At 39.4% G+C, this 18,401-nt stretch overlaps 1 protein-coding gene across 4 annotated transcripts in view; it reads left to right on the forward strand.

The window, feature by feature from the left end:
- Positions 1-231: 231 nt before the first annotated feature.
- The window catches only part of plch1 (phospholipase C, eta 1), a 61,562-nt gene continuing 43,392 nt past the window's right edge, over positions 232-18,401 (forward strand). For 3 of the 4 annotated variants that reach the window (XM_088619049.1, XM_088619073.1, XM_088619075.1), the window contains exons 1-2: positions 232-429; positions 9,325-9,456. In XM_088619049.1, the coding sequence (XP_088475175.1) occupies positions 9,378-9,456 (79 nt within the window). In that variant the 5' untranslated portion in view covers positions 232-429; positions 9,325-9,377. Of the gene's footprint in view, positions 430-9,324; positions 9,457-17,263; positions 17,883-18,401 lie in introns of those variants that run through there. The other variant, XM_088619065.1, reaches the window with a different exon arrangement.

Below are 18,401 nucleotides of genomic sequence, written 5' to 3' on the forward strand. Positions count from 1 at the left end.
TGTTATGTGGATGAATCATGAAAGGTGGAGAACTTAGGAAGTATCAGGAAAAAAAATCAGAAGCAAATGCAGTATTCTTAACAATCGATCAATCAAGTTACCTCACTGAAATTTTAGAACCGGGGTTTATAATATAATCTGAATTCTAGGGAAGACTGAGTACATTCAGCGCCATTCCAGGAACTCCATTCCTGGTTTTGGGCCAGTTTCATTCACGGCCACAGCGAGTGTTTGAATGAGAAAGTCGTGTAGTGGCGGTAGATGACAAGGTCTCCTAAGGGTGACAATTACTTTTCCCCGAGTGGCCGGGGTCTGCTTGATTTAGATCTGGGAATCACGGAAAGAAGATCAGGAAGAAGAAGATGTCCTCCCGTGGAAAAAAGAGCCAGTTTTTAAAATGAGCCGCTGAACAGAGAATCGGGGAAAAAAGTAAGTCCGATGACCCTTTTGTTTGTTGCTCCCAGCAGGTGCACTTGCAAAAAAGTGCTTCGATCTGCTTTTTATTTTCAGTGCTTTTCTGTGTATAGTTTCGGGATGTTAGTTTCTTTTGCAAATCATATGGATAAAGCTAGGAGGAACTTTCAACTTGCAGCTACGCTCTTCACGAAGGGGATACAGTTAGTTAAGACACCGATCGTATATTATATCACGGATTACTTCCTTATAGCCACAAAGCCTAAAAGAAATTAGCTCTCAGGGCTTTCCTGAATTTTATTTTTCTTTTCGTTATATCCAAGTGTTTACAAAATACAGAATACTATGAACTGTTTTATTTTAGCATATTAATTTTGGAAATTATTATCTGGTTTAAGTAGAATGCAATTAACACAATATACAGTTTTGCTGATTTTAGTGATGCTTAACTGAGCGGACTGACATAAATATATAGAGCACATAATGTAGTCTATATGATTTTGCCGTGAGATTGTTACATTTAAGACCTCACAAACCTCACTCGTGTGAGTGCGGTGGGTCCTTCTGAGTTTCTTTGAAGTTTTGAGTGACAGAGACAGATCTGTCAGTATTTGGTTTAACAATGGATTTCTATTTCAACCAGGTCAGAGGCTTTCTCACTAAAATGGAATATCGCTCTGCTCTTTGGGGATATTGATTTAAATAGGGGTCATGTGAATGACAGTGGCTTGCAGTCAAAGACTGAAAGGTGCTCTTTTTGTAACAGCTAGTGTGCTATGCTGCCACAAACAACAAAGGAAACTTTTATAGAGCTTGAGAATTATTTGTACAGGTAAATTGATAGGAGCTGTTCCAGATGTAGGATGTTCGTTTAGTAAAGAGAAACAAATAAAACCATCTGTTCACTGAATAGTTAAATTAGAATAACCTGTCTTATTTCTGCCATTCACTTGCAAGAAAATGCCTACCCCCAGTCTGTATCCAGTTCTGTCTTATCAGGCCCTCCTCCACAGCAGGGCCATGAAGAGGAGAAGGTGTAATAAAAAAGCTCATTAGGTTAATAAGATAAGGCTGGAGAAGCTCTTTCTTTCAGTCTAGAGTCTCAACAAATAAAATAACTACACTCCCCTGATGTCCCCGGGCTTTTAACATTTGCGTTGTTCAATTTGACAGGCAGTGCTGATCTTCATGGCCGTTTATGTTTGCTGGGTTAAGACCTGCAGCTTTATTTCCAATTTAAGAAACGCAGTAAGAGCCATGGCACTCCAGTGTTAGTTAAATCCTCATTCTGCATCGCAGCAGAGGGGATGTTTAATGCATATAGCACACACATGCCATTTCCTCTGTTACTGTTTGAAAGTAACTTGCGTGTCATGGGTTAGTAGAACCCAAAGCCGAGGAAGGTGGTGCTTCGGATAAAAAGCTTGCACCTTTTAGGTGATTGTTTTACACTCTAGTCTTTTATGTTGCAGAACAAACGTGCATGTATGTGTCATTCAGAAATTTCCTCAGCGTCATGGAAACCCGTCTTCCTTGTACCTCGCTCAGGGTAAAAACAGTATCAGCTTGCCCTGGTGTACTGGTGTTGAATTGTATTGGAAACAAGGGTCTTTGTTGCTCTGCATAATTAATTATTTAACTGGATTCTCTGGGGGCAGTGGAAGACATACTACCTGAACTGAGCTATTATAACCCCAACTGAGTGTATAAAAAAGAAAGGCAGTCTTTTTGGCCCCATCAAGTGGATCTCACTCAGCTTTTACTGTGTACAAACACTTTTGTGAACTGGTTTTTTTTTTTGCACATAAAAGGGCCTTAATTTGACTACAGACTTGCCCTGCCTTCTCTTACTCCCCAAGTCCCAGTGACATGTGTCCCTATTGGTTCGTAGGGAATTAGTCCTTCTGACCATGTTAGCTTGAAGGTAGATAATGAGATTTACCAACCTTGATGGGGGAGGGAGAGGCGTGACCAGACAGTTTCATGACCCGTGAAATCTTGCTGTACAGTTTGGAAATGTTAGCAGAGGCCATCTTCAGAGATCCCTCCATTTTTCGGGACGCTCAGGTTTGATATTACTGTCTGCTTCTAAGTGTCCTGGTTTTATTGTCCCATTAAATAAGAGGCAAAGAAGAAGAAAAAATAATTAAAAAGGTGCTGTTCTGCCTGTTGGGCATCGTAAGCTATTCTGTCCTGGTGTTGCTACAAGATTTGCTTAGTATAACATATATCTGGAGTGTGAGCAGAATAAATTAATTATTTAAGTGCTGTAGAAGAATATCAAAGCCACTGACAGGTTTCAGTGGACCAGCAAAGCTTTAAGTCTGTTGATAAGTTTAACAAGTACCCAGGCTTTCTATACAGGAAACCTAATCCAGTGCATTTTTGTTTTTTGGGTGTGAAATGACCGGCTCTAGTGCTCTGGTCACTGTGTGAAATATCATTCCTGGTGGTCTTTAAAAGGCTTTATTGGGGAGTTGCTCTGGAATCCCTGTGGCCTCTCTGTTGGATGAAACTGGCTGTGTATTTGGTTTTATGACCCTCTGGAGTCTTAGCAGGTGATAAACGAAGCCATTGTTTAAACTCTTTGTACCTGACACAATTTTGTTCAGGGAGCAAGTAAAACATTCCCTCTGAGAACAGGGCAACATGCAGATTACTTGCAAACCTTCCTATTTACACAACTGACTGAATGGAATCCAGTTAATTAAAATGTCATTTACAAGTAGCTGTTAAAGTGGCAGGAAGTGTAATTACATTTCCTAAAAGGCTGTAGTGTCATCCCGAGTTTCCTTTTCACCTTTCTAAACCAAATAATAGAGTCTGTGTAAATTTTACATTAGTTCTTGTGAAGGAGCCTTTCCAAATAAATGACAATTGAATTGCAAGCCAAAAAACAGTGCTACATTTTATGCCAGGATTTTCCTTTGCAGATTTTTTTTTTTAGTTTTCTGATGGTTTATAGTATGTCAAGGATTTAAATGAAATGAATTATGTTGAAGATTAAATTCTTCTTTTCCAGTATTGCCCCTGATTTGTTTTTATTTAAAATAACTTTCAGTCACTCTGCGATCATATTTCCTATCAGTACAGGCAACGAAAGCATTCTGAACTGCAGAAAACTGTGGAATTACTTAGTCTTAGTTGTAATGGCTCTTGTGTCTTTTGACGAAGGCATACGTCTCGAGTGCTCCCGAAAGCAGAGCAGCTCTGAAGAAGTCAGAGCAGTCTCTCTAAGGACTTTATTCTATTAAACATGTGTTTTTATTACAAATTGATTTGAGCTCAGAAAAAATCTCGCTGAACCTATTTTACGAACAAAATAGTTTCCCAGCTTCCCTGTGTGAAAACGTCAAATTCTTGTGAAAATGATATGTGCTTTATTTTATAACAGTGTATGCGAATTTGATGTCATATATGTGATTAAATAATTATTGTTTATAAAACACAGGTCAGAACCCTTCTGCCTGTGTGGTAGAACTCAGAGAAGGGGCTATCGTGGTCGTAAATCTTTGAGACAAGACAACAGCTGGTCTGTGAGAGAAGGTGTGGATGTCACAAAAGACAGGAAAGTGGTTTGGCCTGTAAAACAGCTGAACCTATTAGGTGGAACATTTGGATGAGCATTACTCCGTTTCTCCCAGGGGACCCCTGTTTTTTAGAACTATAGCACACAATATTAGAGCCGCCGAGTCCCCAATCCCTAACGGTGCGTTTTTCAATGCATATTGGGAAGAAATAATAATAAGAGAGAGAACCAATTTGTTAATGGTAACCCAAGTATTAGGAGGTGCTGTGGTGCTTTCTCAATCAATTTAGACTGCATTTCAACATTTTTAGCTCTGTATCACCCGATAGTAGTTTGAAAAGATTTTAAAACGGCCATTAGTAAGTTTTTTTCCTCGTTTCATTTTTATTTAAAACCCTGCTTTGTTATGATTTGACGTTTTGGTGGCCATAATTAGATGGGGCTTTAAAGCAGGAGGACTGCATTATTTTAAATTGATCTTCTGTCCCAGCCGTTTACATGATAAATTGAGGATGTATTTCCTTTAAAGATACCATCTTATTAATTCTTAACACTTGCAGGTGTGTGCATGTATTATATATTGCTGCTGTATGAGCCAAATGTTTCGACCAGTCACTATGATGACTATCCTAATTTAGAATGCATTGATTGGGAGAGATAATTGATCTTGTGATCGATTGAACTCCCTTTATAGAACTGGGAAAGGCCATTGCATCTCCAAAGCCGAGAGCCGTTCGGATCCCTGCTTTTGAATCTCAGAGGGACAGTAATAAGAAGTCTGTAAATTTTAACACTGTAGCGCTGAAGTGTCAAAAGAGAAAAGAAAAGCTGAAAAAGGACTCTCTGCTGCAGTAACTCCAGCGAAGGGATGGTTATCTGTGTTTGTTTTAGAGCTACAGTAGGTGTGTGTTATTAAAGGTTTGTTTTCAAATCCGTGTCAGATAACAGCGTTTGCCAGTCTGAAAACTCCACTATTTATCTTAGGTCTAAGGGGAAGGAGAACTGAATTTAGTAAACTGCTTTTAATGATAAGCCAAATAATCGGGCCCCCTGCTCTTGCAGGCTTTGGTGCTAAGGGCCTGGCACACCCTGGGTACTTAAAGAAGCTTCAGTGAAGCACACTTTAACGTGGCTGCTGTCGGTTACAAGTCATTAGTCCCAATGTGCCAGCCTTCCAATGACCTGACGGCAGAGATGTGCTATTGGCGTTTTGCACTCTTTCTTACTTGTTAGGTGCTGTCCAGTCAACTCCAGCTACCCTGAATTATATTTGACGCAACGACTTTAATCCCTTTAGCCTTCATCACATAGTTGTGTGCCTCATGTTTAAGTTATTAACATCCAACCGGCTTTAGAGTGCGGTATTTAATTATTGATTGTGTGTTAGTGCTCTCAGGCTGGAGGGAACCTGGCAAGTTTGCAAAATGGGTATGAAATGACTGTGAAAAAGGGATAACACCCTGGTCAAAAAGTCTTTATATACACACTTCTGTGAAATTTTGTTAGAATTAACGGTTTTGCAAACTAAAAACAATAACAGAGAACAACATTTCTTTTGTGCACCATGTTTCTTCAGCTGTAGCTGTCTTAATGAAAGCGACTGCAGTATTTTTGCATTTTTACATTACTCTGTGAGACAAAAAATTCTGGAGAGCCTATTCTTTTTTCCTTTTTCCTTTATTGATTGTTGCTGAATTGTACACATTTAGTTGTGGTTATTTAGGCAACAATTTTCTTCGCTCTGTTTGTGTTCTGGATGTTTGCAGTACGCTTTGCCTGTCATCATGTCAGTTCAGAAGAATCCAGAGGATTGATGATGTACTTTTTCTACATGTAAACCAACTAGACCATAACAGTGAAATAGCTAATGTTGGGACTTGCTAATTAGAGCTGTCACAGATCACTAGATGTTACACAGTGTTGCCCCTGCCCCTTCCAGCTTTCACACAGCCCTTGGTTTTCATTAGCCCAAAAAGTTGCTGGGGCTGTTTTGTTTGAATTTCAGGAAGTAACTTCAGGTGATGTGAGCAATTCTTCACACTGCAATACCAAAGGAATTCATGGGGAAGAAAACACACAGCATCGAGTCTTCCCTTCATTGTACTTAAAAAAGGTTTCTGTGAGAAGCACACATGCTTTTGTTTTATTTTAAATTTTCTTGTGAAGAATGTGTTTTGAGACACTTGAGAATATATTAGTTATATTAGAAATACGTGACGTATTAGAAAAGAGTAAGTTCTTAAATTTTGCTTTGAACCTGAGAATTCTGCACTTTATGATGGTTAAATACTGCAAGAAAAAAACCTCCACGAGAGAGGATTTAGGACTCCAGATCCTTGTTGGACTTTTCATAAACTGAGCCTCATATTGTTAAGAATTGTCTGTAGTTCACACATTTTTGCCTTTAATTTAATTTTGAATTTTTGCAATATTGCCTGGAAATTTTGGTCATCCCCTGGTGTGGGAAGTAGTGTTCGTGGACCAGTAGGAGTCATCAAGTGTGGTGACAGGGGACATTGTGCTGTAGGAGATTTTGTCCCTCAGAAGGTGCATTAAACTGAGATTCTGGCATAAAAAGACAAAAGCTCCCATGGATACTGTTAGTTAAAGAAAGTGATATTATACGTGGGCAAATTTTATCTAGAGCTTTAAATTCCCCCTTAGTTGAGCCAGTGAATAGTTCTCTTCTGCCTGATCTGTGCTGTGAGCCTGCTGTTGTGGAATGGCAGCTAGCTGCCACCAGGTGGGAACTGTGCTGCTCCTAGTTTATTAGAAGCCCTTTTGGAATGAAAAATACGCTATTAGAAGTTCAAGGAATCATTGCCATGTTAAGTTCTACTTTGAATTTGTTGTTATTTATTGGAGGAATCTATTTTTATCCATTTTCATTTTTTAAACCTGCCCAGAAGTGTATGTGCTATGCACATGTGAGTCTTAAAAACATTCTGATGGGTTTTACTGCATAGGCAGTCATAAAATAATATTATTGGATGCTGCAAAAAGCCCAAAAGCTGGCAGTGATTTAATTTGTAACGAGAAAGTAAGAAACGGAGAAACTGCATGGTAGTCATTAACAATCCCAGAGAGAGTAGTTGGACTGGCTACAAATATCTACACAGCTGCTAACAAGTCTTCTTTCTTTTCCTGCTATAATGCAAGACTGTTTTAATTTAGGATAACATCCAATGACATGGTGGAGATGGCTTTTGTAAACCGCTGATATGTACAGAATACTTAAAGTGGAATCTGACCTTTCAGCTTCATACATTATGAAAATGACTGCCGAAATGATTGAAAATTGCCTTCATTTGAAATGAGTGTTTACAAAGGAGCTCTTTCTTGCAGGAAACGGAGAGAACAGCACTGATGGTCAGCAGATTCTGAATAAAAGAAACACAGACGAATAAGATTTGATTAATGTATTTCCATTCAAATACTACAGACTTTGTTGCCAAGGATTTTTCAACTGAATTTCAATTTGCACCTTTTTGTGAGATAAAATTCAAGTCTTTAACTGTAATAAGATAAATGTTAGTAATTACAGAAGCTTTTTATACATGCACATTTTGTGAAGACCCTGCTTAATAGGATACATTTATAATGATGGAGCCTAAGCATTTAATTTTCATTTTGAAACTAGTAGCACAAAGATTGTCTAAACATAGTTTATTGTGCTTCTAAACCTAGTAAGCAAAGCGCAGGGTTTGGGTTTGTTTTCTGGCTGCTCTCTCCTGTGTGATCTAATTGTGTTTCAACCATATCAGCCACATTTATCTCTATCAGTCCCCCAGTTTAACAGCCTCAGTGTTTAAAAACTGGACATCAATTTTCCAGCCCTTTGAAGTCTTTCAAATGTAATTGATGTTTTAAGAAGGAGGCAAGGCTCATAAAATATCCTTATAATTTTCCTTCTGGGTGGTTCCTAAAGAGGAACTTGGGGACTTGTTTCTTCTAAGTAAACTTATTTAAAATGAGCTGACACACCACAGAAAGTAGTCAGGAACTGGAGAGAAAGAGGTTTCTTCTGTCTCACCAGAAGCAGTGCTGTCTCAGAAATGGGGTGCTAATCAGTCTTCTGTCCGCCGCTTGGTAGCTGAGGTTCAGGACTATTCACTGTCACGGAATATGACAAAAATAAGAAGTTTGTAACTTGAGATAACTTTTTTTAAGGGTACATTCAAGATCAAGCACAGTGAGATAAAGAACATAAGAAAGGTTTGTAGACAAGAAGAGCCGATTTAGCCTATTCTTGTTAAGTATTAGTTATGGGAATGTAAAATCTTGCCCAGCTGTCTCATCAAAGCTGTCCAGAGTTTTAACTCTTTGAGTTAAGAAGTGTTTCATTTTATCTCTCCTACATTAACTCACCTTAGGTTTCGAATTATGACCCTGTATCTTGGTTTCACTGATTATGAAACAGTCCCTTAGCTGGAACCTACCTAGTGAAGCACTCCACTCACTAAAGATGACTTGGTTGGATACACATGCTTGAGCACTGCCCAGTCCTTCTATAATTTTTAAACCCATAATGTTTAAAACTGCTTTGGACTCTGTGGGATGCCTAATATATTTGGAATTGTGCTGAAATAAGTGTTTGGCTTTGACCTCCCCCTCCCCTCTCTGAGACAGCTGTTATTTTCAATGATCCTCTCTGTTTAATTTAATCAGAATTGTCTACAGTGTCTCAGTGTCTGATAGATAAGACAGATAAATGTCATTAGCGTTTTAACATGTGTCTCTTCATTAATGTGACCACACTCAGCGTACCCATACCACACTGTATTCCCCTGTTGGATATTTAAAAGGGTGACATTTTTGTTGTCTGTTAATTCAAAGTGCAACTTCTTTCTTCTGTTTACTTGGATTTACACCGTGGATCAGTATTTCTGTAAGCAAGGTCACTAGAATAGTCCACCACAGTCCAGACCTCTGTAAGAAGCCCTGCAGCCTCCAGCAGCTCCTTCTTCTATGTACGTTCTGAGATGGGTTTTAAGATAAGATAAGATAAGATCACTTCATTGGCCATATACAGGTTCTTGTATTAGGAATTTGTCAGATCCCAACCCATGAACCACACAGACAAAGAGAGAAGCATGGGGTCAGAGCGCAGGGTCAGCCATTTATATGGTACCCCTGGACCAGCTGGGGTTAAGGGCCTTGCTCAGGGGCCCCACGGAGTAGGATTCCTCTGCCAGCCGGGGGATACGAACCGGCAACCTTCCAGCCACAGGCGCAGATCCTGAGCCACAGAGCCACCGCTCCGCCCAGTGACTTATCTAAAATACTAGAGTTTGCATGAAAACAAAAACTGTGCTGCTGGAATATTGTTGCTTTCACGCGTTGTTGAGTGTGAAATTCTGATTTTTGTTTCTCTTCGGTAGGCCTAATACTGTGAATTAGACTCTGGGTCATTTAGAGTCACCAACCTTCAACCATGAGTTCCTGTGTGATTGACAGAAGTGGATGCTTGCAGTACTATAGGCACTTCTTAGCAGACAACAGTGTTTTTCACGGTAAGTTTTTGTAGTTTGAATTGCTCTTTATTTGGTTCACACTATCACTATGAAAAAACATTTTTTTGACTAAATGAAAACAAGTTTTGGATAATTTCTTTTAAATGAACGTTTTGCTAATTTACAGTTAAAAGATTTCTGGTATCTTCTGTATTTATTTCCCGTTCTGTTGTAGTTTTGTAAAGCTGCAATTACTTATATTCATATGCTTTTGTAATTTTTCCTCTAGGCATTAACGGTTTTAAACCTTCAGGCCACAGATTGGAATAGTATAACACTAGATGGCACTGTTTTACACGTTTTGAAGTCTTTTACTATATATAACGTTATTTAAATTATTGTTATAAAAATGGTAAAACCTTAGAATACTGAGAAATTGTCGATGATTTAATCTGGACTCGCAGGTATCCTGCCAGCTACAGTGTGTACCGTACATTCAGTTAAAAAATAAATAAAATTGTGTTCATGGAATGAAGATGGTGCAGCAGACAGCTAAGCTTTCAAAAACAATCCATACTAAGATCAGCCTCCCGCTGTTATGCAGTAGCTAAAAAGCGCAATTTACTCTGAGTAGGCAGGAATATCTGAGTTGCTATTATTTTCTACCTACTATTTTTATAAATATCTGACTAAAAACCCCAGAACTGTATAGATGCCTTTAGTGTATTTTCAGTAGACAAATACTGTTGTACACATGCCTACATCCTAAATTTCTTGGTTAAATAACGTAGATGCTGATAAGTCAAAAACCATCATAAAAGTGATCCATTAGACAGCACAGATGCTGACAGGGGAGCTTATAATTTTTGCAGCAGTAATGGTTGCGGTTGATGTTTCACACTAGGCGTGGATGAACCTCAACGCAATTTACCTTCAAAGCTGAAGGGTTTACAGCTGGCATTTATTTAGAGGTATCATCCCGTTTTCAAGCTTGTGTGCAGAATCCTAGCACACTGATGGATCCCACCCTCTACTGTCCTGATTTGTCTCCGCCAGTGTATGGGTGATGAATCTAGGCCTTGTGAAGGGCGAAAGTAAAAAAAAAAAAGCTCCGCTCTGTTCTGCACCTGCTGAGTGAGCTGCCAGAAGAATGGGTTATTTAGGGCATTTCCATTCCCTCGTGCCAAGCTCTGACCTGAAGAACACAGTGAAAACACCGGCCTCCAGAGCAGAAAAGCTGAATCCTTCTCAGAAGTAATCTGGGAGAAAATCGGGTGTGAAGCCAGTTCAAAATAAGTTATAATTTTCCCCGTAACTGTCATTTCTGCACTTCTGAAACATTCTTTTGACTGTTTTTGAAAACAGAAAGGGCAGCTATGAGATATCGTTAGAGCAAGGGCCTGTAATTCTGATCGTGGGAGGTCCCGGGTGGGGATTATTAGGAGGCCATGGTTGGGATATTTGGCCAGGACACCAGGGTTACACCCCTACTCTTTTCAAGACACCCCCTGGGATTTTTAATGACCTCAGAGAGTCAGGACCTCGGTTTTACGTCTCATCCGATGGACTGCGCCTTTTTACAGTAGCGTGTCCCCATCACTCTACTGGGGCATTAGGACCCACATGAACCACAGGATGAGCGCCACCTGTTGGCTCCACTAACACCTCTTCCAGCAGCAGCCTTAGTTTTTCCCAGGAGGTCTCCCATCCAGGTACTGACCAGGCTCACACCTGCTGAGCTTCAGTGGGCTGCCAGTTGTGAGTTGCAGGGTGATATGGCTGCTGGCAATTTAACTTGGTTAGGAAGTAATTTAGAGATCACTGAGAACAAAAATCCCTTCAGGCACTAAGAACCAGAATTCCCTTAACTGAACAAATTACTTGCTTAATGGATCAGTAACTTACAAATGTTCCCTACTCTATAAAAAGGCAGTCAGGCTGACCTTTACAACTAACTGGATTGGGACGATGCAGAACAAGGGCTGGGGACCCCTGCCCTCGAGCAATCTGCTTTGAACTGTGGTGTCCGCAAAATTCCCTTTGATTTATTCCAACTTTCAACCAGTTCGAGGAGGGAAATCTAAATGTAGCTGCTTTTTTTGTGGTACAGTGGTCCACAGAGCGATGTGCACTAAAAATACCTCAGTACAGCAAACCCTCGGTTTAACGGACTTTGTTTTAACGGACTTCGGATTTAATGGGCAAAATCTGCTGAAGGGGAATTTTGTCTGTGAAATCAGAAATACCAGACTTTCCCCACAATAACAGGGTAATGCACAATTAATACAACAAGGTAAAATTCAGGAATATCACTGTAATCTATAATAGACTTAAATGACAGTTCTAGGTTAAACTTTACACAGTTCTTGTGTTAAACATAACTTGTTAGTCTTACGTCCGTCAGGGTTAAAATGGATTTACAGTATGGAGAGGGAATTTGAAGTGGAAATCAAAATGTCTTAATCATCTGTGCTTCTGGCGTTTTTATAGCTGTAACAGCTACACTTCAAGTGGTGTCGATGCAACCTTTTCTGAAGGTGAGAGCATGGTTCTAACTTATTTGTATTCAAAATAAATAGAGGCAAAAGACCGTTGCTTAGTCATTTATGAGAGTTTGTTTCCTTTTGCGTCACTGAAGATTTTATGAGTGATTAAATTATGGATGATGCAGCTGAGCACTGTCAAATCAAAGTGCTGTTTCCTCCTCTTTTTGATCCTCTCCCTGGGGTGTTTTATAACGCAATCAGATGAAGTAGTACACTGAGAACTGCTCTCAGTTACTGTTTAATACTTAGAAATCAAGTGGACAAACAGTTATTCAATCAAAGTACCTTCTGCCATCCCTAGACTCAGTACTCTATGTTCCACAGTATCTCAGTAGTCAGAACAGTACTACAGCACATGATTTCCAGGTGATTTCATACATTTTTTTCCTCACAAAATAAAAAGGATCATGACTGTTATATTGGTTTTTCACTTTTAAGTCTGAAATTTATTGCTGTGCCCTAACTAAAAATAAGTCTTCTTCTTGTCGTGTGTGGTGAACTATCACCACACGAACAGGAGAAGCTCTGCTGACAAAAATTTCTGAATCTTTATAATTGATTTTTCTTACTGTGGATTTCTTGTCAGAGTTGGAAGTCCCAGTATTTACAGATCCAGTACTTGATGTATTGAAAGCTAAACTTATGGATTTTTCATATGGTGTCAGCTACTTGCAATAATGGAATTAGGACCTGTTGCAGGGGTTTTTGAGGTGAGAGCAGTACAAAGTGGATTGCTCCATGCACACTGCTAAGCAGCTTCAGCCGGTTTCATTTGAAATGTGCGGGAACTATTGGGTTTTTTGGTGGTCAGGTTTGGTAGATGTGGAGAAAAAATGATGAGCCTGAGGTACTCGAGATAATAATAAAATAAAACTGATTCTTGTTCTGGAATGGTACACTTTCAACACGGGGCTTAATTCAGGTTTCATGAATGTAGTAGTTATGTTTAAATCTTGATGCCACTCTCTGTCTGTCACCCCTTTTCAGAAATTGATGTACGTTCCTCTTTTAATTTTTTTAACATACACATGCTCTTCTTTAACATTTTAAAGCACCCCTGCTTTTTTGTACTTACAGATCCCCTCGTGTTAAACATTGACAAAAACTAATTAGTATGCAAGACTCAACACAAGCAAGGAACCTCTGAAATATGATTTACTAGCTTAGCCTTTCTACATTGTGCAGGGCCTGATGATGATGAGCATGCAGAGTATAAAAAGGTTTGAGCAAAGCTGCACAGTTCCACCATGTTTAGGACAAATATGAGAAAGTTCTTTGTCAGTCGTAGAGTGATTTATGAAATGCTTTCAGCAAAGTAGCTAGATGACGGAAAATAGAAAACGCTAGTCTTAAGTGGTAAAGATGGATTATAGTACTTGCACAGGGTTTATCTTAACAGTCCTTGCATTTTTAAGAAGCTGTATGCTTTTGACACCAATATTTCCACCTTTTAAGTCTATAAGATGTAATCTAATCACCTGATTCAAATGAAGGTCTCATCTTAAACTACATGTCCCAGAAATTCACTTACTTATGTTGGGTTTAGGAATGTGGTTGACCTTTGCTGTGTGGTGTGGATGTAATCCGTGTATGAAATTAGAATTTGACATTCATTTTGTACTGTGGATGTTGGTAGGGCTTGCAGAGCTACTCAGGTTGCCTGCAGTAAATGCTGGATCAAGACCCTTCAGACGTCCTTTAGCTGTGTTGAATGCATGTTAAATATGCTCTCTGGGCAGAAAAGTGATTACTTCAATTTATTGGCTTTACAGGTGTTTTGCTAGGGGTATTCGTTTTATTTCTCGTGATGAGACCCTGGGAGCCCCATAAGATATTTTCAACTATTTATTCAGCGTGACATTTTGTGCACACCACTGACATGAAATAATATTGACTTTTCTAAAGATACAGCAGTGTTGCAGTAATCCCAGTTACATTGCTGCAAGTGTATTATATCTGCAGAATGTGGAACCAGTATTGCTTCTGGAATGAAATTACATTCCCTTAAGATGTTTTTTTCTTTGCAACTACTAGAAAACGATGAGTCTGCGGGATGAGAGGAGTGGAGTCTGAACTAATTTTTTTTTTTACTGTGACAGATAAGAAGCCCAGAGCAATTTTTTTTAATATGATAATTTCAATTTTGCTTAAATAAAATGCAAGGTCATATTTAAAAAATGCAAATTCAATACTAAACTGTCAAGACAGATTTTAATGTAATATTAATAGTGATTGCTTCTTGAATATATGATGGGACTCACTTCATCTTCTTCTGAAATGCATCACCCACCTGAAGTGGAAAAGTGAGGAATTGCTTCACCAAAAGAATTAAGAGTGGAATACAGGCAGGGAACAGGGAGTATTGTGCAAACCCAAGGTGGAATTTAGTCAGGACAGAGAGGTTAACACACCTACACTTACAAATGGAGCCATGGGGTCTCTAATAACCAGGAAATCAGGGCTTCAGTTTGACACTGTGTGAAGGATGGCACCTCCTGATTTGCAGCTTCGTCTCCAGAGGAAGGAACACCACCAAAACCACTTCCAGCCTGGTCTTCCTTAGAGGTCTCCCATCCCAGACCTGGCCTGGCCCAGACTGGCTCAGCTTCTGTGATCAGGAGAGATCAGGCTACAACGTGGAGCACACTGATTCACGTAGCCATAAATGAAGACCACCAGACCACATTTTTGCCAATCGCGTCCGCCTCCTCCTCCTCTCTCCTGTCTTTTGTTTTCCCATGGTATGTTATCTTTGTTGACTGCCCTATCTTTCTTACACCTGAAGAAGGCTCTGCAGCCGAAACCTTGTGTTTCCTTTCTACTCTTTTCAGCCTGGAATAAACCTCTTACTTGTTCTTTACTGTATACACACATGCTGTATGTACACTCCAGTGTCAACATGTGCTGTCCCCTGGAGCTTCAAAGCAAGAAAGGACCTGGGGTGTTTACTGAGATGTATTGGGTCTGAGACACATTGATCAAAGGAATCTTCTGGTTTACCTTGGTTAATTCAGTTCTTGGTACATCATTAAGGGTCAGCAGCGGTCCAGGAAAACAGGATCAAAAGAAAAGAGCAGAGAGAGAAAAGGCAAAAGAGAGAACAGGTGATGGACAGAAAGACACAGGGAAAGGGAAGGGGTTGGAGGTCCTTGTCCTGATCAGCCTTTAAGATCAGATTCCAGTATTTGATCCTTGTTAAGAGAGCTTACTTTCTGTTGTTTTAGGAAACTGATTTCCTGTATAGAGAATTCCTAGGCTAAAAACAGCCACTCCTGGTCTGTGGATGCATTTTTACAATAGGGAGATAGGTTTCCCATTCACTTGGTAGCATCCGGATTTACAGAGGGAGTTTTATCTCATGGTCATATTCTGTTTACTTTAGAAAGCAGGCGTATGTCTCTCATCGCCTGTGTAGGTGTTCTATAGGATTTGAATACTTGGTAGCAGATTGGGGTTTTTCTGGTTGGTCAGAATATAGGCCTCCGAGACACCTTATTTGTCAAGAGAGTAACTATGTTGTATTTTTTATGTTGTGTTGTTTAGTGTGTGTTATTGTCATTATTAATAAATATTTGTTTAACCAAAGCTGTGCCAGAAGATAAAGAACTCAGGTGCCTCGAATTATACCAACCACTCGGGTGTATTCTGACAATTTGGGGTTGTGATTATTTATTATTGACCATCCTGCTCAGTCTAATTCCGTTGTCTGTTTTGGTAACTCCTATTTGTAACAATATTTATGTGTGTTTATAGCATGCATATTTGTAATATGAGTTATAAATGGCATATAAAATTTGTAGATCTCGGAGGTTGGTATGTTTAGGTTCACTGCAATGCTTAGTATTTTGATATAAGATAAGATAAGATCACTCTATTAGCCATATACATTTTGCATTAGGAATTTGTCTTTTCGCATACCCTAGCTTGCTCTCCATTAGACACAGACAGACAAACAGACAAACACACAGGTAGAGAAACTTGGAGTCACACTTCAGACACCGACAAAGGTATGACTTATGTTTTATTCTGTCACTTTTTAAAACCCTGAATTAATGAACTGTATTGCTCCGTTGTGCTGGCATTTACTTAAAAAGACGCCGATACAGTACATTTAAACAGTGCTTTGAGTAACGCACTTCCACAGAGGACATTTTAAAGATTTAATATCACGCAACTTTAAGCAGTTAAGTAATAGGTTGATTTGATTCCAACGACAGCAGATTACCTTGGTAGTTATTGTTCTAGTTTTTATTAGGTGTTCCGACATAGCTTGGAGACTTCATACTCAATATTCGAATGGCCAACAAATGAATCCAGCTGAATTCTAGTCCGTTTCCGAGGTCCTGTGTAAGAAACAGCACTTCTGAATGGCAAACCGGCCGGGAGTGACGTGTCGATACCAGCCTTAATTAGTGCAATTAAACCTCGATGATTATTGACATTAGGAGATAGAAAAGTGGTGGCGCTTGAAAACGAGCAGCTATGTCCCTTAAACATTAGTCATCCTCAGCATTTAACAGATGACAGCAACACGTTTTTCCAGCGCTAGATTTCACCCAAGCCCATGACGTGTTGTTGTTGATGTGCGTTCAGTGTTTTCATTCATTATCGGAAACATTGCATGGTAATGGGTTGATATACAGTTAGGCACGCGACCACAGTAAAATCAATGTAATTTGTACCTGTGGCAGATTCAAATTCTGCCACTCATCGCCTCACCAAATACAGCTTCTAGAATTGTGGCCACAAAATTAGATATGCTAGCTCGTGAAAGCGTTTTTAAATTAATACAACACACATGATTTTTTTCCTAAATTTCTATTTGCCATGCTATGCATTTGGCCGTCTATTTGTACTTCAACTCCGGATATGGGAGACTGATCATAAACAAAACCTTTGTTTCACGTTAAAAAGAAAATCGCAATTAAAACGCATCGAACATTTTTAGACATTCCCCCCTCGTAATTCGGAATGATGATGCCTTCATAGTTAAGTTTTAATACTCCACTACTGTCGCCTTTCGCTTGACACAGACTAACTATACTGGTGATGTAACTGTAAAAAAAAAACGACTCACAGGGAAATGGGTCAATTGTAAATCTTTCAGATCAGATCATTTGTGATAAAGTTCCCCTGAGACACACAAGCATTTATATTTAGTATCGGACCCAGCGTCATGTTGATAATAGCTTCCCCTTTCACCGCCTCGTTAAACAAAACCAACACGATGATCAATTAACGTTTTCGTTTCTCGAAGTACACGAGGTAAAATAGCACTCATCAAGGAATTCGTGCCCAGCCTACCGTGTTATAATCGGTTGTCAAGTTTCTTATCTCAGCCCTTCAAAAGCGAAGTGCAGTGCATTGGTATTTATCGGGCTGTGGGATTACCTCCTACACTCGAATTTAGACAACACTCAGAGCGTAGATCCCTAAACACCCCCACACCTCCGTACTGTCACACAAGACACCCCCAAACAACATGTATTGAAGCCCATTTTAGCTGCTTGAATAGACAACAAGTATGCTATGTCACTGCCTGCCTCTGACTCCGCACGGAAAAGTGCACTGAGCAGCCTAGCCCCTCGTGCGGGCTCACCCAGACTGAATGTTGCAGAACGTTAGCATTTCATTTCACCTTGTAATTAAAATAAGGGCATAAGCTATGGATTAGGCTCCGCTACGGAACCCCGCCAATGAAAAAGAAGAAGTGTTTAAAATCGCTGGGAGCTTCGCACCCATGTCTGAAACTTGGAAATGACATCTCACGAGGGATTGTTTTGTACAGTAAATGAAAATTGAAGACGCATTGAAGTCTGAGCACAAGCTCTGTTCTGCGCAGTTTTTGTTGGGGTTTTTTTTTTCAGCAATAGCTATGCATACAGACAACGGGTTTCATGGCGGATCTTGAAGTTTTTAAAAATCTCAGTCCCGAGAAAGGTGAGTATCCTTTCGAGGAAAGTAAAAATGCAAATTGAAAATGAAGTAGTTCGAAATTGAAACGCCTTTGGTCTTATCATTCAACCGTTAACTTCAAATACTGTTTCAAGATCTTTGAATGTATTTTAGTTTTGCACGAAAAAAATCCACATATATGTTAATTTATTGTTACTTTAAACATATCTGAGGCAAAACGTGAGTTTAAATAGATTGACAGCTTCACCTAGACGCATATTTAGATGTTACTTTTATTATTGTGTTTTGGTTGATGCTATACTAAAAGTATACGTTTCTTGCGTCTCGGAGACCATTAGACTGCTACACTAGCGTTTTTCAGAAAGGGAGAAAGAGGTTGGGGTTAGGAAATTCATTTTCAGTTCATTTTCATACTCTACTTTGAAAATTGTCTATTTCTACACACAGCACGCAAAACGCTCCTTTGATTAGTAGCTTGTGAAGAATGAGTGGGAGTGCATTGTCTTAGACATATAATAACTCAAGGAATGCCTTTTTAAAGAA

The sequence above is a fragment of the Lepisosteus platostomus genome, chromosome 2 (assembly GCF_059453375.1).
Source record: "Lepisosteus platostomus isolate fLepPlt1 chromosome 2, fLepPlt1.hap1, whole genome shotgun sequence".
NCBI lineage: Eukaryota > Metazoa > Chordata > Actinopteri > Semionotiformes > Lepisosteidae > Lepisosteus > Lepisosteus platostomus.